The sequence below is a fragment of the Brachionichthys hirsutus genome, chromosome 13 (genome assembly GCF_040956055.1).
Source record: "Brachionichthys hirsutus isolate HB-005 chromosome 13, CSIRO-AGI_Bhir_v1, whole genome shotgun sequence".
NCBI lineage: Eukaryota > Metazoa > Chordata > Actinopteri > Lophiiformes > Brachionichthyidae > Brachionichthys > Brachionichthys hirsutus.
Genome location: NC_090909.1, coordinates 7,687,187 through 7,702,193, shown reverse-complemented (window position 1 = coordinate 7,702,193; position 15,007 = coordinate 7,687,187). Strand labels below are relative to the sequence as shown.

The window sequence follows — 15,007 nt, the reverse complement described above, 5'->3', positions numbered from 1 at the left end:
ACGGGGAATGACATTATAGGCTGCCATTCAGTGATGCAGGAAGAGATGCATCTCATCTTGTCACGCTTTTTCTTTTACCTCCACTATTTATGTTGGTTTGTTTACTTTCAGATGGATTACACAGAAACGACTGTCGGGATTTTTCACCCAACTTCACGGGAGGATGGGTCTTGGGCTGGAATACACCCCCATTAAATGTTGGTGTACATCTGGGTAAACGGGGCTTTGATTTATGTCTTCACTTACTTTAACTTGTGAGATGAAATTTGTTGAAATAGAGAAGGGGAGCACTGAAGAGTTATGTTGCAAAAAAGAAGTTCTAAAATAATCTGTAGTAACGGGAGCCCAGAGTGAGCGGATTATCCTTCAACATGTCTCGGTGCTGGATGCTCCTACTGTGGCTGTGATGCCGCCAGAATCGCTTTTCTTCCATCACTTCCAGAAATTCAACTTTCGTTCATGCGTCAGTTCCCGTCTCACCTCATTTATTTCCCTCTGGCCAACTCCCACGTCCGTCCTCCTCTTCTCATGGCCATGCTTTACTGCTCGGTGTATTAATTGTGGTCTGAAGGATTCCTGGCTGAGGCTCGCTGGGATCATTGAAGCCAATGACTCAGAACTGCAGAGTGAGAGTGTTGATGCTCTTATTCCAGAAATCAGCTTCCCACCTGCCCTCTTTAATACGCTTGTGGTTAAAAGACGTGTCAGAAAACCTAATGTATTAAAAACCCAAGCAGAAATGGCTTTTGTGAATTAAACATCGACGTGAAATGATTTTAATGATTCTAAATCATGAATGGAATGTTTCATTATAGTATCTTGTGTTGTGTTTCGGGTCCCGAAGGCCCAGATCACATTAAGAACCGACAAAAGCTATTAATTAGCATGTTTTAGCACCGGTCTACTTCTCCCCTCTGATTTTATTCTGACCTTTATTTTAGATTGGAAATGCTATCTTTTGGAGGTTTGTCTTACTTTTTACTTTTAATAGTTAGTTATTTACTTCTTGCCAAGATGTAATTGAGAAGATTGATACCACATTTGAGTATATCTAAATCTAATTCTTGCAGCAAACAATGTTAGTTAAGCGTTGGCATCCAAAACAAGGGGGGGGACTAAAAGCCTGTTTCTGTTTACTTTTATGTTTTATGTATGTCATCAACTAATCTTCTCAGTTGTTGTTCCTGGGGTGATATGTTTAAATTAAATCAAACATAATACATAAATATCAAAAATAGATGCCTTTATTTGACATAATGATCAGGTGTAAGTTTGTTTGTTTGTATTTTGTCTTTTCCATCAAGCCCCAGTTTAAGCAAAGAAACAGACATTCACACCAACAATAATAATAATAACAATAATGATTCATGCAAATATCATGGAGTCTGTGGTCCAAGAGTGGAAAAGTTTTAAAGAGACCGTCTCTGTGCTTCAACATGTGCAGACCTCCATAAATATAGATTGTGATAAGAAGATTCAGAGCCAGAGAGCTGTGCTGGATTGGCCATTATTTAAGAACGACGTGGCTGAGACAGAGAACCTCTGTTGCCCTTCTGATCTATCTTGGTCATAGAATGAAGTGCCAAGTGGTAGTGGGGCAGTATTTATAGACTCATAACAGCATGCTTTATGTTTATGTCGCTTTTTTATCTGTCAATCCAGACACCTCTCTCCTCCTCCACCCGGCACCTCAGCTTTTATTTATCAGATTTGTCTCTCCGCCTCACTAATCTTTGTATTTTCCATCTTCTATCTAGCGTGATACACTCCTCATATCCTATGACTCTCCTTAGCTCCCCAGTGTTTATCTAATGGGTACTTTCAGCACCATTTTGCCATGAAGTTCTTATCTAGGTTATTTTACCCTCATCTGGCCATAATTCTGAGGAAGAGCTTTTTTTTTTTAAGGAAGGAGAAAATTGGCCTAACGCAGTTGCACCACTAACACTTGAGATTTCCAAAAGGCTCCCGTCTGTTTTATGCTGCAGCGCTCCTCGTTTTCAACATGAATGACTACAGATGTTAATTTAAAGATCTCGCATCAGTGAAGAATAAAGCATCATCTTTGCTCATCTTACAGAAGCAGAGAGGACGAAAAGAGAAGGAAACCAAGGAGCAGAATGTTACGGACTAACCCTCACAACCCTATGAGGACTGATCTTTAACCCTTTGACCAATCAGAGCCAGCTTCAGACCCTGAGAGGAAAGGATGCTCTCGGGGTCCAGCTGAATAATTACTGTGTATTATCATCGTGCCCGTTTACCACCCCACAATGCTACAAAGGCACCCGTAATAAGCATTAATAATTACGCCACATTCTGCGCTTGTCTTACCGGCATCCTAAATCCCCCCCCCCCCCCCCCCATAGAAACTGATTGATTAAATTATGGATTTTTATCCAAGGATTTGAAATTAAGTAAGGAGCTGTGAGGGTTTCCAGCTCTATAGGATGTCGGCTTTTTTATGGAAAGCGTGACCTGTGTTTCAGAAAAATGTTTTCACTGAGTTACATGCGGTTTATTAGCAGACTAATTGACGCCGACGTAAAACACTCTTTAAAAACAATTTGTTTTTATTTTGAAAGCAGCGAGTCGGTCTCAAAAAGCTATTTTTAATTTCATTTCCTGTTAACATTAGCTTGTCCCCTGCTCCACCTGTAATCTGTAATTATCTGCCTCTTTATCCTTCTTAATGTTTTTTTTTCCTGTTTAGGACGGGCTCTGATGAGATTGACGGACAGGAAGCTTGAAAGGATGGGTATCATTCACGAAGCCCAGAGGCAGCACATCCTGCAGCAGGTCCTGCAGCTTCGTGTGCGGGAGGAAGTCAGGACCCTTCAGCTGCTCACACAAGGTAGATTTCTCCCTTTGAATCCGACATAGATCACATAAAACGCACAACTAAACATCACAGACGACAGCAGCTATTGCTGCATCCACATTCCTCCGGGGTAAGATTTAACAGCTCACACTTTGATGAATATTCAAGTCGTTTACTGCACAGCATTCATGTGCATGCCCATCGGTAGTCATGGAGATCACTGCAGGTTTTGAAGCTGGCAGGAAGTGAGGAATCGAGTGATTATGCAACAGGAGTCGTGCTCTAATGTTCTTTTTCGCTCTCGGCTGGTGTGAAGCGATCAGAGACATCTTTAAGGACCGGACTTAAATCACAGATTGGTTTATAGTGATGACCCGAACGCTAACCCCCACGATCAGAGGGTCAAACTGACCGGCACAAATGTTACCTGCAGTATTAAACTTGGGTGTTGTTAATGGATGGTTACTAGGTAGTAGGTACATATCAGCTTAGCAATTGTGTTGCACCATCAAACCTTCATTTTCTTTTTCTTTCTTTTTTTTAAAGAGCAAACGTCAGGAGACTCCTATTAGAAAAGAGCCAAGGGTGTAATGCGACTTCCCATTAGCAAGCTTATTACCCACATTGTCTCTTTTCAACACTGTTCTATTGAAGACATGTGCATGCAATTAAAATAGCAAGAAGCTACTGCAGCTATCATGATTATCCCAGCCAAGCCAGTTAGCACATCTAGCCTCTCAGCTCCAGCTATTCACACAGTGCTGGGATTAGTCACTGTGTCACCAAGGCTCTCTTATTTATTATTTTCTTCCGTGAGCACTGATGAAACTGCCACTCTGAGACTTTGGAGTTTCTTGTCAACAAAATAACGATGTCATCCTTTGTTCCTCACCACAATGCAGCCTGTCTATTCTCGAGTCTTAATGAAAGCCCTCATTTGAATGAATTTCTTCTCTCCTGAAAAACTTTACAAGAAGCCGTACTTTGTATTCATCAGTCGTCAATTGCAATCTAGCTGTCGTTGGCTAATTCTACGTGATGATGCTTCAACCAACACAGTCTTTCATACCTCACAAACTCAAATGTGTGTGTGTGTGTGTGTGTTTGTACATCCCTCATCCTGTGGAACTGTTTTGGTAAGAAAGGTTTCTTACCTGTACAGGCTGATAACTTAGGACGTGGAGAGAATTGTTGAATCCAGAGACAATTTAAGACGCACTATATGTGGATGATATTTCGCTCTATTGCAAAAACAATGGAAGACAGTGCTGGTGTTGTGACCGTGTAACAACTGCCTTCAATATTATGTGAGGAATGTTTTAACACACTTTTTTTTCTCAGAAAGGAAACCAGTTTAATAGCAGTTCCACATACATTTCTTGCACCACTCAGAAATCAGTCGGCTTCTTGAAGACACAATTAACAATAGTGTTGGTGAGAGACGGTGTCAGCATTAGATGAGGAGACATAGCTCTTGATTAGTCATGACGAGAATATATCATTTACGTAAACAACTAAAGGGTATTTTATTTAGAATATATCAGATACATTTATCGTGATTTGCAATCGCAATAATTTGATAGATGCTGAGGTGAAATAATGAAATTAGTAATTATTAGGTGGAGGGGATTTTAACTTAATCTGACAATATGCATCAGGCTTAATTTTCATTTCAAATATCAACTTCGATAGTATGTATAAACTATTCAAGTTTAACAAATGCGGAGTAATACAAATATCTTTATTTTCTTGCTAAATGTAGTTTAAACAACTATTAAGTTCAATGAAATGGATGTACTTGAAAACAGTAATGTGTGTGCTGTGGGACATCCATGATGCTACATGTCTGCCCCCCCCCCCACCCCATTCCTTATTTAAATTTTTCTCAAATTCTCGTCCCCCTTAAAAATAAATAAATGAGAAATAAGTCATATTCCTGTAATCTCACACCAGAGCTAATCAAATAATGGAAATTGCAATTTACTCGATTAAATTAATTTGACCAAAGACGAGCGGCACCCATCAACAGTATTTTCTTCAGAGACCACCGGCAGTCTCTCTCTCTCTCTCTCTCTCTTTCTCTCGGGCAGCCTGCAGTTTCTCAATTCCACCTTATTTCTTTGCCTTCTACACAATTCACTCCTTGCCTTGCATGGCGCATCTTCCGTATGTTTCATAACTGCATTCGGGCCTTGTTATTTTCCACCATCTCCTCGCTTTCTCTTCCTCACCCGCCAATGCAGCTTTCTTTCTCTCTTCCTCGGTTATTTTAGCAGCTGCTCTCACAGGCTAACAGCAGCACCTCACATCGCCGCCGCTGCTTCCATCAGCACCCATCTGCTCGCACACTCTCAAGCAGAACTTTGCTGGAGGGGCCGAGAAATAAATTCTTGGGATCCTTGCCGCTCTGAGAAACTCTTGGAAAACATTTGGAGGGCAATAAAGCAGCATCCACACACCCCCTCTGCTGTTCTGTTCTGTTCTGTTTTAGCTGAGTGATGAGAATTTGCTCAGGGCTACGCTCAGTCTCTCACCCTCATTGTTTCTGTCTCATTTTTGCCACTCCACTCATCCCTGATCTCTTCTCCTACGCCCATCTTGTTCAACATCCCACCGCCCACTTCGGGAACTGACCACTGGCCTCTGTAGGAAGCATCCTGTCAGAAAACACAACTTGTAATCCTCTAACAAATGGCAAACTAGCAGGAAGAAAAAAAATATTGATATTTGGTGGATCTCGGGAATAAAGAATTGGAAAAGAACTATGGGTTAGAATCATAACAAAGCCGTTGTTTAAAGTTCAACCTATCGCTCCTTCTGATGGATTGGTAAACAAAAGCATCATAAGTCTCATAAGTTTTGCTTCTTGAGATAAACATTTGAGGCAGCCGAGAGAGTGGAGTGTTTCTAGGCCTAAGGCATCCCTCCTCGAGATTTTGCTAGAGGGGAAATGCTGTTGTAAGCATTGAGGAGCTGAGCCAGAGAGCAAGAAATGAGAAGAGAAGGTGGTGGTGAATGGCGATGAGACAATGAAGCGAAAGACGGGGAGGAATGTGAGAAGCGTGAGGAGAGACAGAAGGTGACAAGAAGGTAGAATGAGAAAAAAAGGAGAGAGCCGCACTGAGAAAATGGGGAAAAAAGGTGAGTGAGGAGTGGGAGAAAGAGCAGAGGTGAAAAAAGGGAATTATTTCTCCTCTGAAAATGGATGAAAAACACAAACCTGGAACAGAAAAATATCTAAAAGTGTATTTATGTGTTCACAAACCTAGGATTCCACTAACGGCTGCTTTTAAATAAAAGTTGAATTAATAGTAACACACTACAGGACTAAACAATCTGCTGAATAGTTTCCTCTATTTATAGAATCCATTTTTCACTTAAAAAAAAATCCTGTACCTTTTTTTTTAATTAACTTCCCATCAGCTATTTCAGAATGAAAGGCTGTCAGTCTTTCACCACATTTGAACCACTGGGAAGCTTTAAATGTGAAACGTCTTCACAGGAAGCGTTTTCAATTTCATTGATGGGAAGACATTGAGGCCCAACAGTCCATATGCTGTCATCACAATGGCTGCCCTCAGGGTTCTTACAATGTTAGATTCCTGATCATCTGTCCTCTGGTTTCAACTGATAGAAACATTTAAAATTGAGAAAGAAAATTATCTAAAATTATAAAGTACATTTATTCATTCATTCATTTTCCAACCGCTTTGTCCGTTATCAGGTCACGGGCCAAGCTGGTCAATGGGCCAGAGGCGGGGCGCACCCTGGTTTAAAGTACATTTAAATAATTTAAAAGATATCTTATTGAATGCGGTCTCATGGGTAGTGCAGTTAGCAGGAGCTAACGTAACATTATCAGTTTCTCCCTTGAGCCGGTCCCAAGCGCGGTAAAATGTAGAGGGTGGCATCAGGAATGGCATCCGGCATAAAAGTTTGTTAAAAATCTATCTATATGTCTTTCTATCTATCTCTATGCACACACAATAAGGACATACAGCAGCAATGGGAAACTGACTGAGAGACATCTACTATCTATAACGAGAGTGGGTGCAGAGGAGAGCGCTGGAGCGAGCAATGTGCACAATAGAAAGGCGAGCGAGCGAGGTGTTGTAATTACTGCAGTGTACCCAGACAGAATTAGCTCGACGGGCAGTGATTAACCTTTTCAGGTTTCCTGGGCCACGGGAGAGAAATAATTAGATTTCCCTTCCCTCTCTTTGCCATGGGGACAGCAGAGAATGGAGGCTCATCACTTGCTGCTTACAGCCAACAGACACAGACTGAGGTGCTCCAGAATAGAAACCGATACCCAAACATCAACTGCCTCAGAGTGTTGGGTGGACATCCTGATTGTAGCACTTTGGAGCCACTGCGGGGTGAAAAACAAAGGGTGCATGCCTCCAGCATCCGCCTACACATGCTGCGAGAAGAATGAAAGAGCGCTTGATAGAAAGAAGTGAAAGGCTTGCTGACTTCGTCAACTCCGCAAGTCTAAAATGTCTACAAATAATCAAAATCAATTTTTTTCAAAAGAAAACAGAATAACAGAAACCAAACCCATGAGACAAATCATATCAGAATTAGTAGGTTGAGAGATACCAAATGTGATCAATAATGTTTTCAACATCAAATGACATGATCTTTGAAGACAATTACGAGTATCTCGTCTTCAAGAAGATTAATGAATGAATGAGTAAGCATGGCCATGCAATGAACTGGCGACTTGTCCGAGGTGTCCAGAAAACTGGGATAGGCTCCAACGTAACCTCTGACCTGGATTCCGATAAGTGGCTAAAGATCCGTCTCGTCTTCAAGAAGATGAATGAATGTGTGAATGTATAAAAGCAAACAGAAGTGTTAATCTGCAGCATCTGACTCTCTACTGGCCAATTAAAGGGAGTAGCAACCTCTCTGACAGCCCAAAGAGACAATATACAAGACGATGGAAAAGGACAATGAGACTGTTCTCATTAATTAGGTTGATAATGGCATTCAAATTGTTTTTCCATAAAAGCCTCGAGTGGCTGCATCAGATCTCCCTGAATTAGCTCTAATGTAAAGATGGAAAGCCATTAAGCTGTCACATTTCTCCTGCCCTCCAAAGGAATCTCGTTTTACTCTTTCTTCAGTATTCAAGTTCATGCTTAGCACCATTTTTGAGTTTTTAACGAACATCCCTGTGCCTGTAAATATGCTATTACTGGCTCGTGAAATCATTACTCTTAAAAGAACAGAGCTGTATGAAAGTGGATTACAGCTGTAATCTGTGAACGCAGACGCAGGATCGCCATTTATGCTTCGTTTACTGTAACAGAGTCATTTTAAAGGGGAGGCGAAGACGAAGTTAGAGGAAATCAGACTGGTACAGTTCACATTTTCAGTTGCTCCTGTTAGTATTCAGCAGGATTGTTTTTGAGACTTTTGTTTGCTTCATCTCGTGGTTTGAACAAAGAAACAAGCGAATTATTTTAGAATGTAGATCTGTGTTTTATCCATCCATCCATCCATTTTCTTCCGCTTATCCGGGGCCGGGTCGCGGGGGCAGCAGCCTAAGCAGGGAAACCCAGACTTCCCTCTCCCCGGCCACTTCTTCTAGCTCTTCCGGGGGGATCCCGAGGCGTTCCCAGGCCAGCCGAGAGACATAGTCTCTCCAGCGTGTCCTGGGTCTTCCCCGTGGTCTCCTCCCGGTGGGACGTGCCCTGAACACCTCACCAGGGAGGCGTTCAGGAGGCATCCTGAATAGATGTCCGAGCCACCTCATCTGGCCCCTCTCAACGCGGAGGAGCAGCGGCTCTACTCCGAGCTCTTCCCGGATGACTGAGCTTCTCACCCTATCTCTAAGGGAGAGCCCAGCCACCCTACGGAGGAAGCTCATTTCAGCCGCTTGTACCCGGGATCTCGTTCTTTCGGTCACTACCCAAAGCTCGTGACCATAGGTGAGGGTAGGAACGAAGATCGACCGGTAAATCGAGAGCTTCGCCTTTCGGCTCAGCTCTCTCTTCACCATGACGGATCTGTGCAGAGTCCGCATCACTGCAGACGCTGCACCGATCCGTCTGTCGATCTCTCGCTCCATTTTTCCCTCACTCGTGAACAAGACCCCGAGGTACTTGAACTCCTCCACTTGGGGCAGGATCTCCTCCCCGACCTGGAGGGCGCACTCCACCCTTTTCCGACTAAGAACCATGGCCTCGGATTTGGAGGTGCTGATTCTCATCCCGGCCGCTTCACATGCGGCTGCGAACCGATCCAGTGAGAGCTGGAGGGCACGGCCTGATGAAGCCAACAGGATCACATCGTCTGCAAACAGCAGCGATCCAATCCTGAGGTCACCAAACCGAACCCCCTCAACGCCCTGGCTGCACCTAGAAATTCTGTCCATAAAAGTTACGAACAGAATCGGTGACAAAGGGCAGCCCTGGCGGAGTCCAACCCGCACTGGAAATAGGTCCGACTTATTGCCAGCAATGCGGACCAAGCTCTGGCACCGGTCATATAGGGAGCGGACACCCCGTATGAGGGGGTCCGACGCCCCATACTCCCGGAGCACCCCCCACAGGACTCCCCGAGGGACACGGTCGAATGCCTTCTCCAAATCCACAAAACACATGTGGACTGGTTGGGCAAACTCCCATGCACCCTCAAGGACCCTGCCGAGGGTGTAGAGCTGGTCCACAGTTCCACGGCCAGGACGAAAACCACATTGCTCCTCCTGAATCCGAGGTTCGACTATCCGGCGGACCCTCCTCTCCAGTACCCCTGAATAGACCTTACCAGGGAGGCTGAGGAGTGTGATCCCTCTATAGTTGGAACACACCCTCCGGTCCCCCTTCTTATAAAGAGGGACCACCACCCCGGTCTGCCAATCCAGAGGCACTGCCCCCGATGTCCATGCAATGTTGCAGAGTCGTGTCAACCATGACAGCCCTACAACATCCAGAGCCTTAAGGGACTCCGGGCGGATCTCATCCACCCCCGGGGCCCTGCCACCGAGAAGCTTTTTGACTACCTCGGCAACCTCGGCCCCAGAGATAGAGGAGCTCACCCCCGAGTCCCCAGGCCCTGCTTCCTCACTGGAAGGCATGTCGGTGGGATTGAGGAGGTCTTCAAAGTAGTCCCTCCACCGATCTACGACGTCTCGAGTCGAGGTCAGCAGCGCACCATCCCCACCATACACAGTGTTGACCGTGCACTGCTTCCCCCTCCTGAGATGCCGGATGGTGGCCCAGAACCTCTTCGAAGCCGTCCGGAAGTCGTTTTCCATGGCCTCACCGAACTCCTCCCATGCCCGGGTTTTTGCCTCAGCAACCACGGTAGCTGCACTCCGCTTGGTCTGTCGGTACCTGTCAGCTGCCTCCGGAGTCCCACAGGCCAAAAGGGCCTGGTAGGACTCCTTCTTCAGCTTGACGGCATCCCTCACCACCGGTGTCCACCAAGAGGTCTTGGGATTGCCGCCACGACAGGCACCGACCACCTTACGGCCACAGCACCGATCGGCCGCTTCAACAATGGAGGCACGAAACATAGTCCACTCGGACTCAATGTCCCCTGCCTCCCCCGGTACATGGTCGAAGTTCTCCCGGAGGTGGGAGTTAAAACTCCTTCTGACAGGAGATTCTGCCAGACGTTCCCAACAGACCCTCACAATACGTTTGGGCCTGCCAGGTCTGTCCGGCATCCTCCCCCACCATCGGAGTTGGCTCACCACCAGGTGATGGTCGGTTGACAGCTCCGCCCCTCTCTTCACCCGAGTGTCCAAGACATGCGGCCGCAAGTCCGGTGAGACGACTACAAAGTCGATCATCGAACTGCGGCCTAGGGTGTCCTGGTGCCAAGTGCACATATGGACACCCTTATGCTTGAACATGGTGTTTGTTATGGACAATCTGTGACGAGCACAGAAGTCCAATAACAAAACACCACTCGGATTCCGATCAGGGGGGCCATTCCTCCCAATCACACCCCTCCAGGTCTCACTTTCATTGCCAACATGGGCGTTGAAGTCCCCCAATAGAACGAGGGAATCCCCAGAAGGAGCACTCTCCAGTACCCCCTCCAGGGACTCCAAAAAGGGTGGATACTCTGAACTGCTGTTTGGACCATAGGCACAAACAACAGTCAGGTTCCGTCCCCCCACCCGAAGGCGGAGGGAAGCTACCCTCTCATTTATTGGAGTAAACTCCAACATACAGGCACTGAGCCGGGGGGCAATAAGTATTGCCACCCCCGCCCGGCGCCTCTCACCAGTGGCAACTCCAGAGTGGAAGAGAGTCCAACCCCTCTCAAGAAGGGTGGTTCCGGAGCCCTTGCTGTGTGTCGAGGTGAGGCCAACTATATCCAGTCGGAACTTCTCAACCTCGCACACCAGCTCAGGCTCCTTCCCCGCCAGAGAGGTGACATTCCACGTCCCTAGAGCTAGTTTCTGGAGCCGAGGGTCGGACCGCCAAGGTCCCCGCCTTCGGCTGCCGCCCAGCTCACATTGCACCCGACCCCTCTGGTCCCTCCTATGGGTGGTGAGCCCAAGGGAGGAAGGTCCCACGTAGCTTCTTCGGGCTATGCCCGACCGGGCTCCATGGGTGAAGACCCGGCCACCAGGCGCTCGCCATCGTGCCCCACCCCCAGGCCTGGCTCCAGGAGGGGGCCCCGGTGACCCGCGTCCGGGCAAGGGAAGCCCAGGACCAAATATTTTACTCGTCATTGGGGTTTTCTGAGCCACCCTTTGTCTGGTCCCTCCCGATATCTGTGTTTTATAAAGTCTATATTCTAGGATTATAATATATTAACATGACCTTTGACCTCTTTTCCCAAAGGCTGGATCAGACACCGTAGACAAAACTGCTCACTTGGGTTCCAGGGTGAAGCGGTTTAGAACAGATTTTGCGTCCCTGCGGCAGTAAATGAAGGAAGGTTTCCTGTTGTGCACTGATGGAACTCGATTCCTCTGCTCCAGGCACTGTAATGAATGATCTCCCTTTGCCTCATTGCATCATAAAATAAATCGCATCTGTCCTCTATCTTCTCTCTTCATTCTTAACTAATTCAACATGTGAAGTTTGCTAACATATTAAAATTGAACTGAATTAAGCACAACTAAATAAATATAAACGTAATTGCTCAGTGATGCTGGTAGTCTAGCACTCGATCTAACGCTGGTGGCTAGAACAAGCAGCCAAATCAATAACTTCTAGCGGGCTAGCAGAAATAAATTTTTAGCATTGTGCTATATGACTATATAAAATAATTGTTTGAGGAAAAGACAGGAGGCGGAGCACAAGTGGTGGAGATGAAGATGCTGAGGTTCTCCTTGTGAGTGACCAGGTTGGATAGGATTAGAAATGAGACAATAAGAGGGACAGTGAAGGTTAGACGTTTTGGAGACAAGGTCAGAGAGGACAGACTTTAATGGTTTGGACATGTCCAGAGGAGAGACAGGGACGATATCGGTGGAAGGACGCTGAGGATGGAACTACCGGGGAACAGGACTAGAGGACGACCCAGGAGAAGATACATGGACGTAGTGAGGGAGGACATGAAAGTGGCTGGTGTTGGGGAGGACGATGCAAAGGACAGGGTAAAGTGGAGAAGGTTGGTTTGCTGTGGGGACCCCTCACGTGACAAGCAGGAAGTACTGTTTTAGTAGTATTATTTTTGTGTAGAGGACACTGATTGTAGTATGATTGTTCAATACAACATTTATTTAATTACATTTTTTTAGACTGGGATAATTTATTGAATGTAGATTTTGACATTCAGCAGGGTATGATGTAAGTTAGGTTGGTATATGAGGTTTTAAAATCTAGTTCCATGCACCCCTTTTTAACTTTGACTCTGTTTGATCTGTCGCTACTGAATACATCATTCATCTGTTCCGTCGCTTCAGCCAAGTAGCGTCCATGTGGCCGTGGCCTTTGGGGAAGGAAGGCACACATTTTCAGCATTTGCTGAGCAAATGAGTGAAAAATGTTTCCTGCCTTGGCCATTCTGAGCAAACAGAGTATCGTTCCTCCAAACGTCTTATTGAAACTATTCCCTCAGAAGGCTTTAGGGGCTCAGGGTGTCGACTGTCCATCCTTTGGTCTTGTCAGTGAATCAGATGTCTTGCTCCAGTGTGTGTGTGTGTGTGGGGGGGGTCATTATCCTCAGGACCCCCCATTGGAGATTCCATGGACAAAATATATGATTAAGGTGAAGACTGAATACCTGCGATTGACAAAGTGAATGATATTTTGTTTAGGTGTTTACTTTGGCACATTTCATAAAGTCTCCCACAGTTTCCTTTTGACTCCTCTTTGAATATGAATTTGCATCTGTCTCTGAGGGCTCTCCGCAATTGAGGGCTAATAAGGGATGTTGTTTAGGAGCAAATGGCTCGACACAGTAACTGTGCTTATTAATGCCGCTGGTCTCTGAGGGTCTAAATGCCTCAATGCAGACAACCACAATATAGCTACACACCTCTGATTATAATAATGTTATGAAATACTAAGAGTAAATGCACCGCCCCCCCTGTTGTGAAAGAAAATGCTCCTTTCATTAAGGCATGAATTGATCCGTGTAATGAAGGCAGAGCAGATGTCCAATAGATGCTGCAGCCTTATTCAGTCAGCAAATGTACTCCAAGTTTTATCTTGAAATGAGGAAGGAATGGAAAATAGAATGTGCAGAAGTAGTAGTAGAAGTAATATTGACAAGAATTCCCTCCCCCCAAAAGAATACTGTTTTATAACCTTAAGCTATAATTCTCATTGACATGCAATAAATGCTCCCTGCTCAGCCCCCCCCCCCCCCCCCCCCCCCGGATTACAGATTTTGGCCGCAGAAATGCTTCCACGCTGGCCTGCTAGTCGGCCGTATTTTTTCTTCTCTCAGGGAAAAGCAGCAAAGAGGGAGATGAGCCATGCCAAGGTTAGGCGAAGCACATTGTATCTAGCCTTACCTGGGGAGAAGCAACAGATGCATGAATACAACAAACCCACTCTTACCACCAACTCCGGCTCTCAAGGACGTCAGAGCAGGGTGGAAAAACCTTCACAATGAAGCTAAGAAATAAAGAGGGCAGTGCTTGAGTTCAGAACAATGTGAAGGAATGGTAAGAGTTAAAAATGGAGTTGAGCGAAGCATGATAATTAAGAAGGATGAACAAAGAGGCAAAGGACGAAGACTTGCACAGGTGGAACGCTTGAGGCAACGCACCATCTCTCTGTACACTCGGGGTTCTGGTCTCTGACCCACGGCAGATTGCTTTGACAGGTCTGCTGACATCACACGAAATCTTCTGCCCCCTTATCAGAGTCTCTGGAGAGTCACTGGCTGCAAAAATGTCCAACGAGGTTAAAGGGAGTGCAGCATCTTGTGTGCCGTTATGCGACTTCTACGCAGGGAAATTTGCGGTGAGCCATCTATATTACCGTTTACATAGATTTGATCTCTCACCACAAAGGCTAATTCTTGGCAGAGTCTGTGTCCCGCGAGTCATGTAAACTCGATGAAGCTCATGCATCTTGCAGAACAGAGTTCTACATGTTGGTGTGAAATCACAACCTGAATAATATGTAAGAAAAACTCCTCGCCTGGTCGATGAAACCCAACCGCTCAATAGATTGCTCCTTTCTGGCTCTTTAAACCCGAGACGGCGGGTAAGGTTTCGCCGCACAGTGCCGCATTCATTAGTTTCTAGTGAAATGAGATGCCATTAAAAAGTCATTGTATTGGTCGCCTGGCAGCACGGCTGGTTCCACTCAGTCTGCTGCCGTCTCCAGCGTCTCTGACCACCTCCGGACATCCCGGAGCCCAGACAAAACGGACAGGCCAGACTCCTGGGCACTTCGGCTTCCCAGCATCCGCTCACGGTTTTACCAACCTGGATCGATAGACATAGGACTCTTATTGCACTCTAAGGCCAGTCCGTTACCCCGTAAACATGTCTGAGCACTGGCTCTGGACTATCTGTATGTACAAGTAAGGGAGAGGCAAAGCATGGCACTCGATACGTTGTTTCGCCCGCCTTTCTTTACAAGGACAACTGTTCTGAGCTAATCAGTGAACGCATCATCAGTCCAGCTTAATGCGTTGATACGGAACCCTGCTTCTTCATTTCAAATGATTCTACGATGATTCTGTAGTTTATAACGTTACACCCTCTCTCTTCAATTGAACTAAGAGAGTTACCAATCAGGTAGGGGT

General features: G+C 45.8%; 1 protein-coding gene across 1 annotated transcript in view; it reads left to right on the top strand.

Moving 5' to 3' along the window:
• Positions 1–3,169, top strand: part of samd12 (sterile alpha motif domain containing 12) — a 29,795-nt gene extending 26,626 nt beyond the window's left edge. The window contains exons 4-5 of the mRNA XM_068747590.1: positions 2,714–2,854; positions 3,138–3,169. Coding sequence (XP_068603691.1) covers positions 2,714–2,854; positions 3,138–3,169 — 173 coding nt within the window. The remainder of the gene's footprint in view (positions 1–2,713; positions 2,855–3,137) is intronic.
• The last annotated feature ends 11,838 nt before the right edge of the window (positions 3,170–15,007 follow it).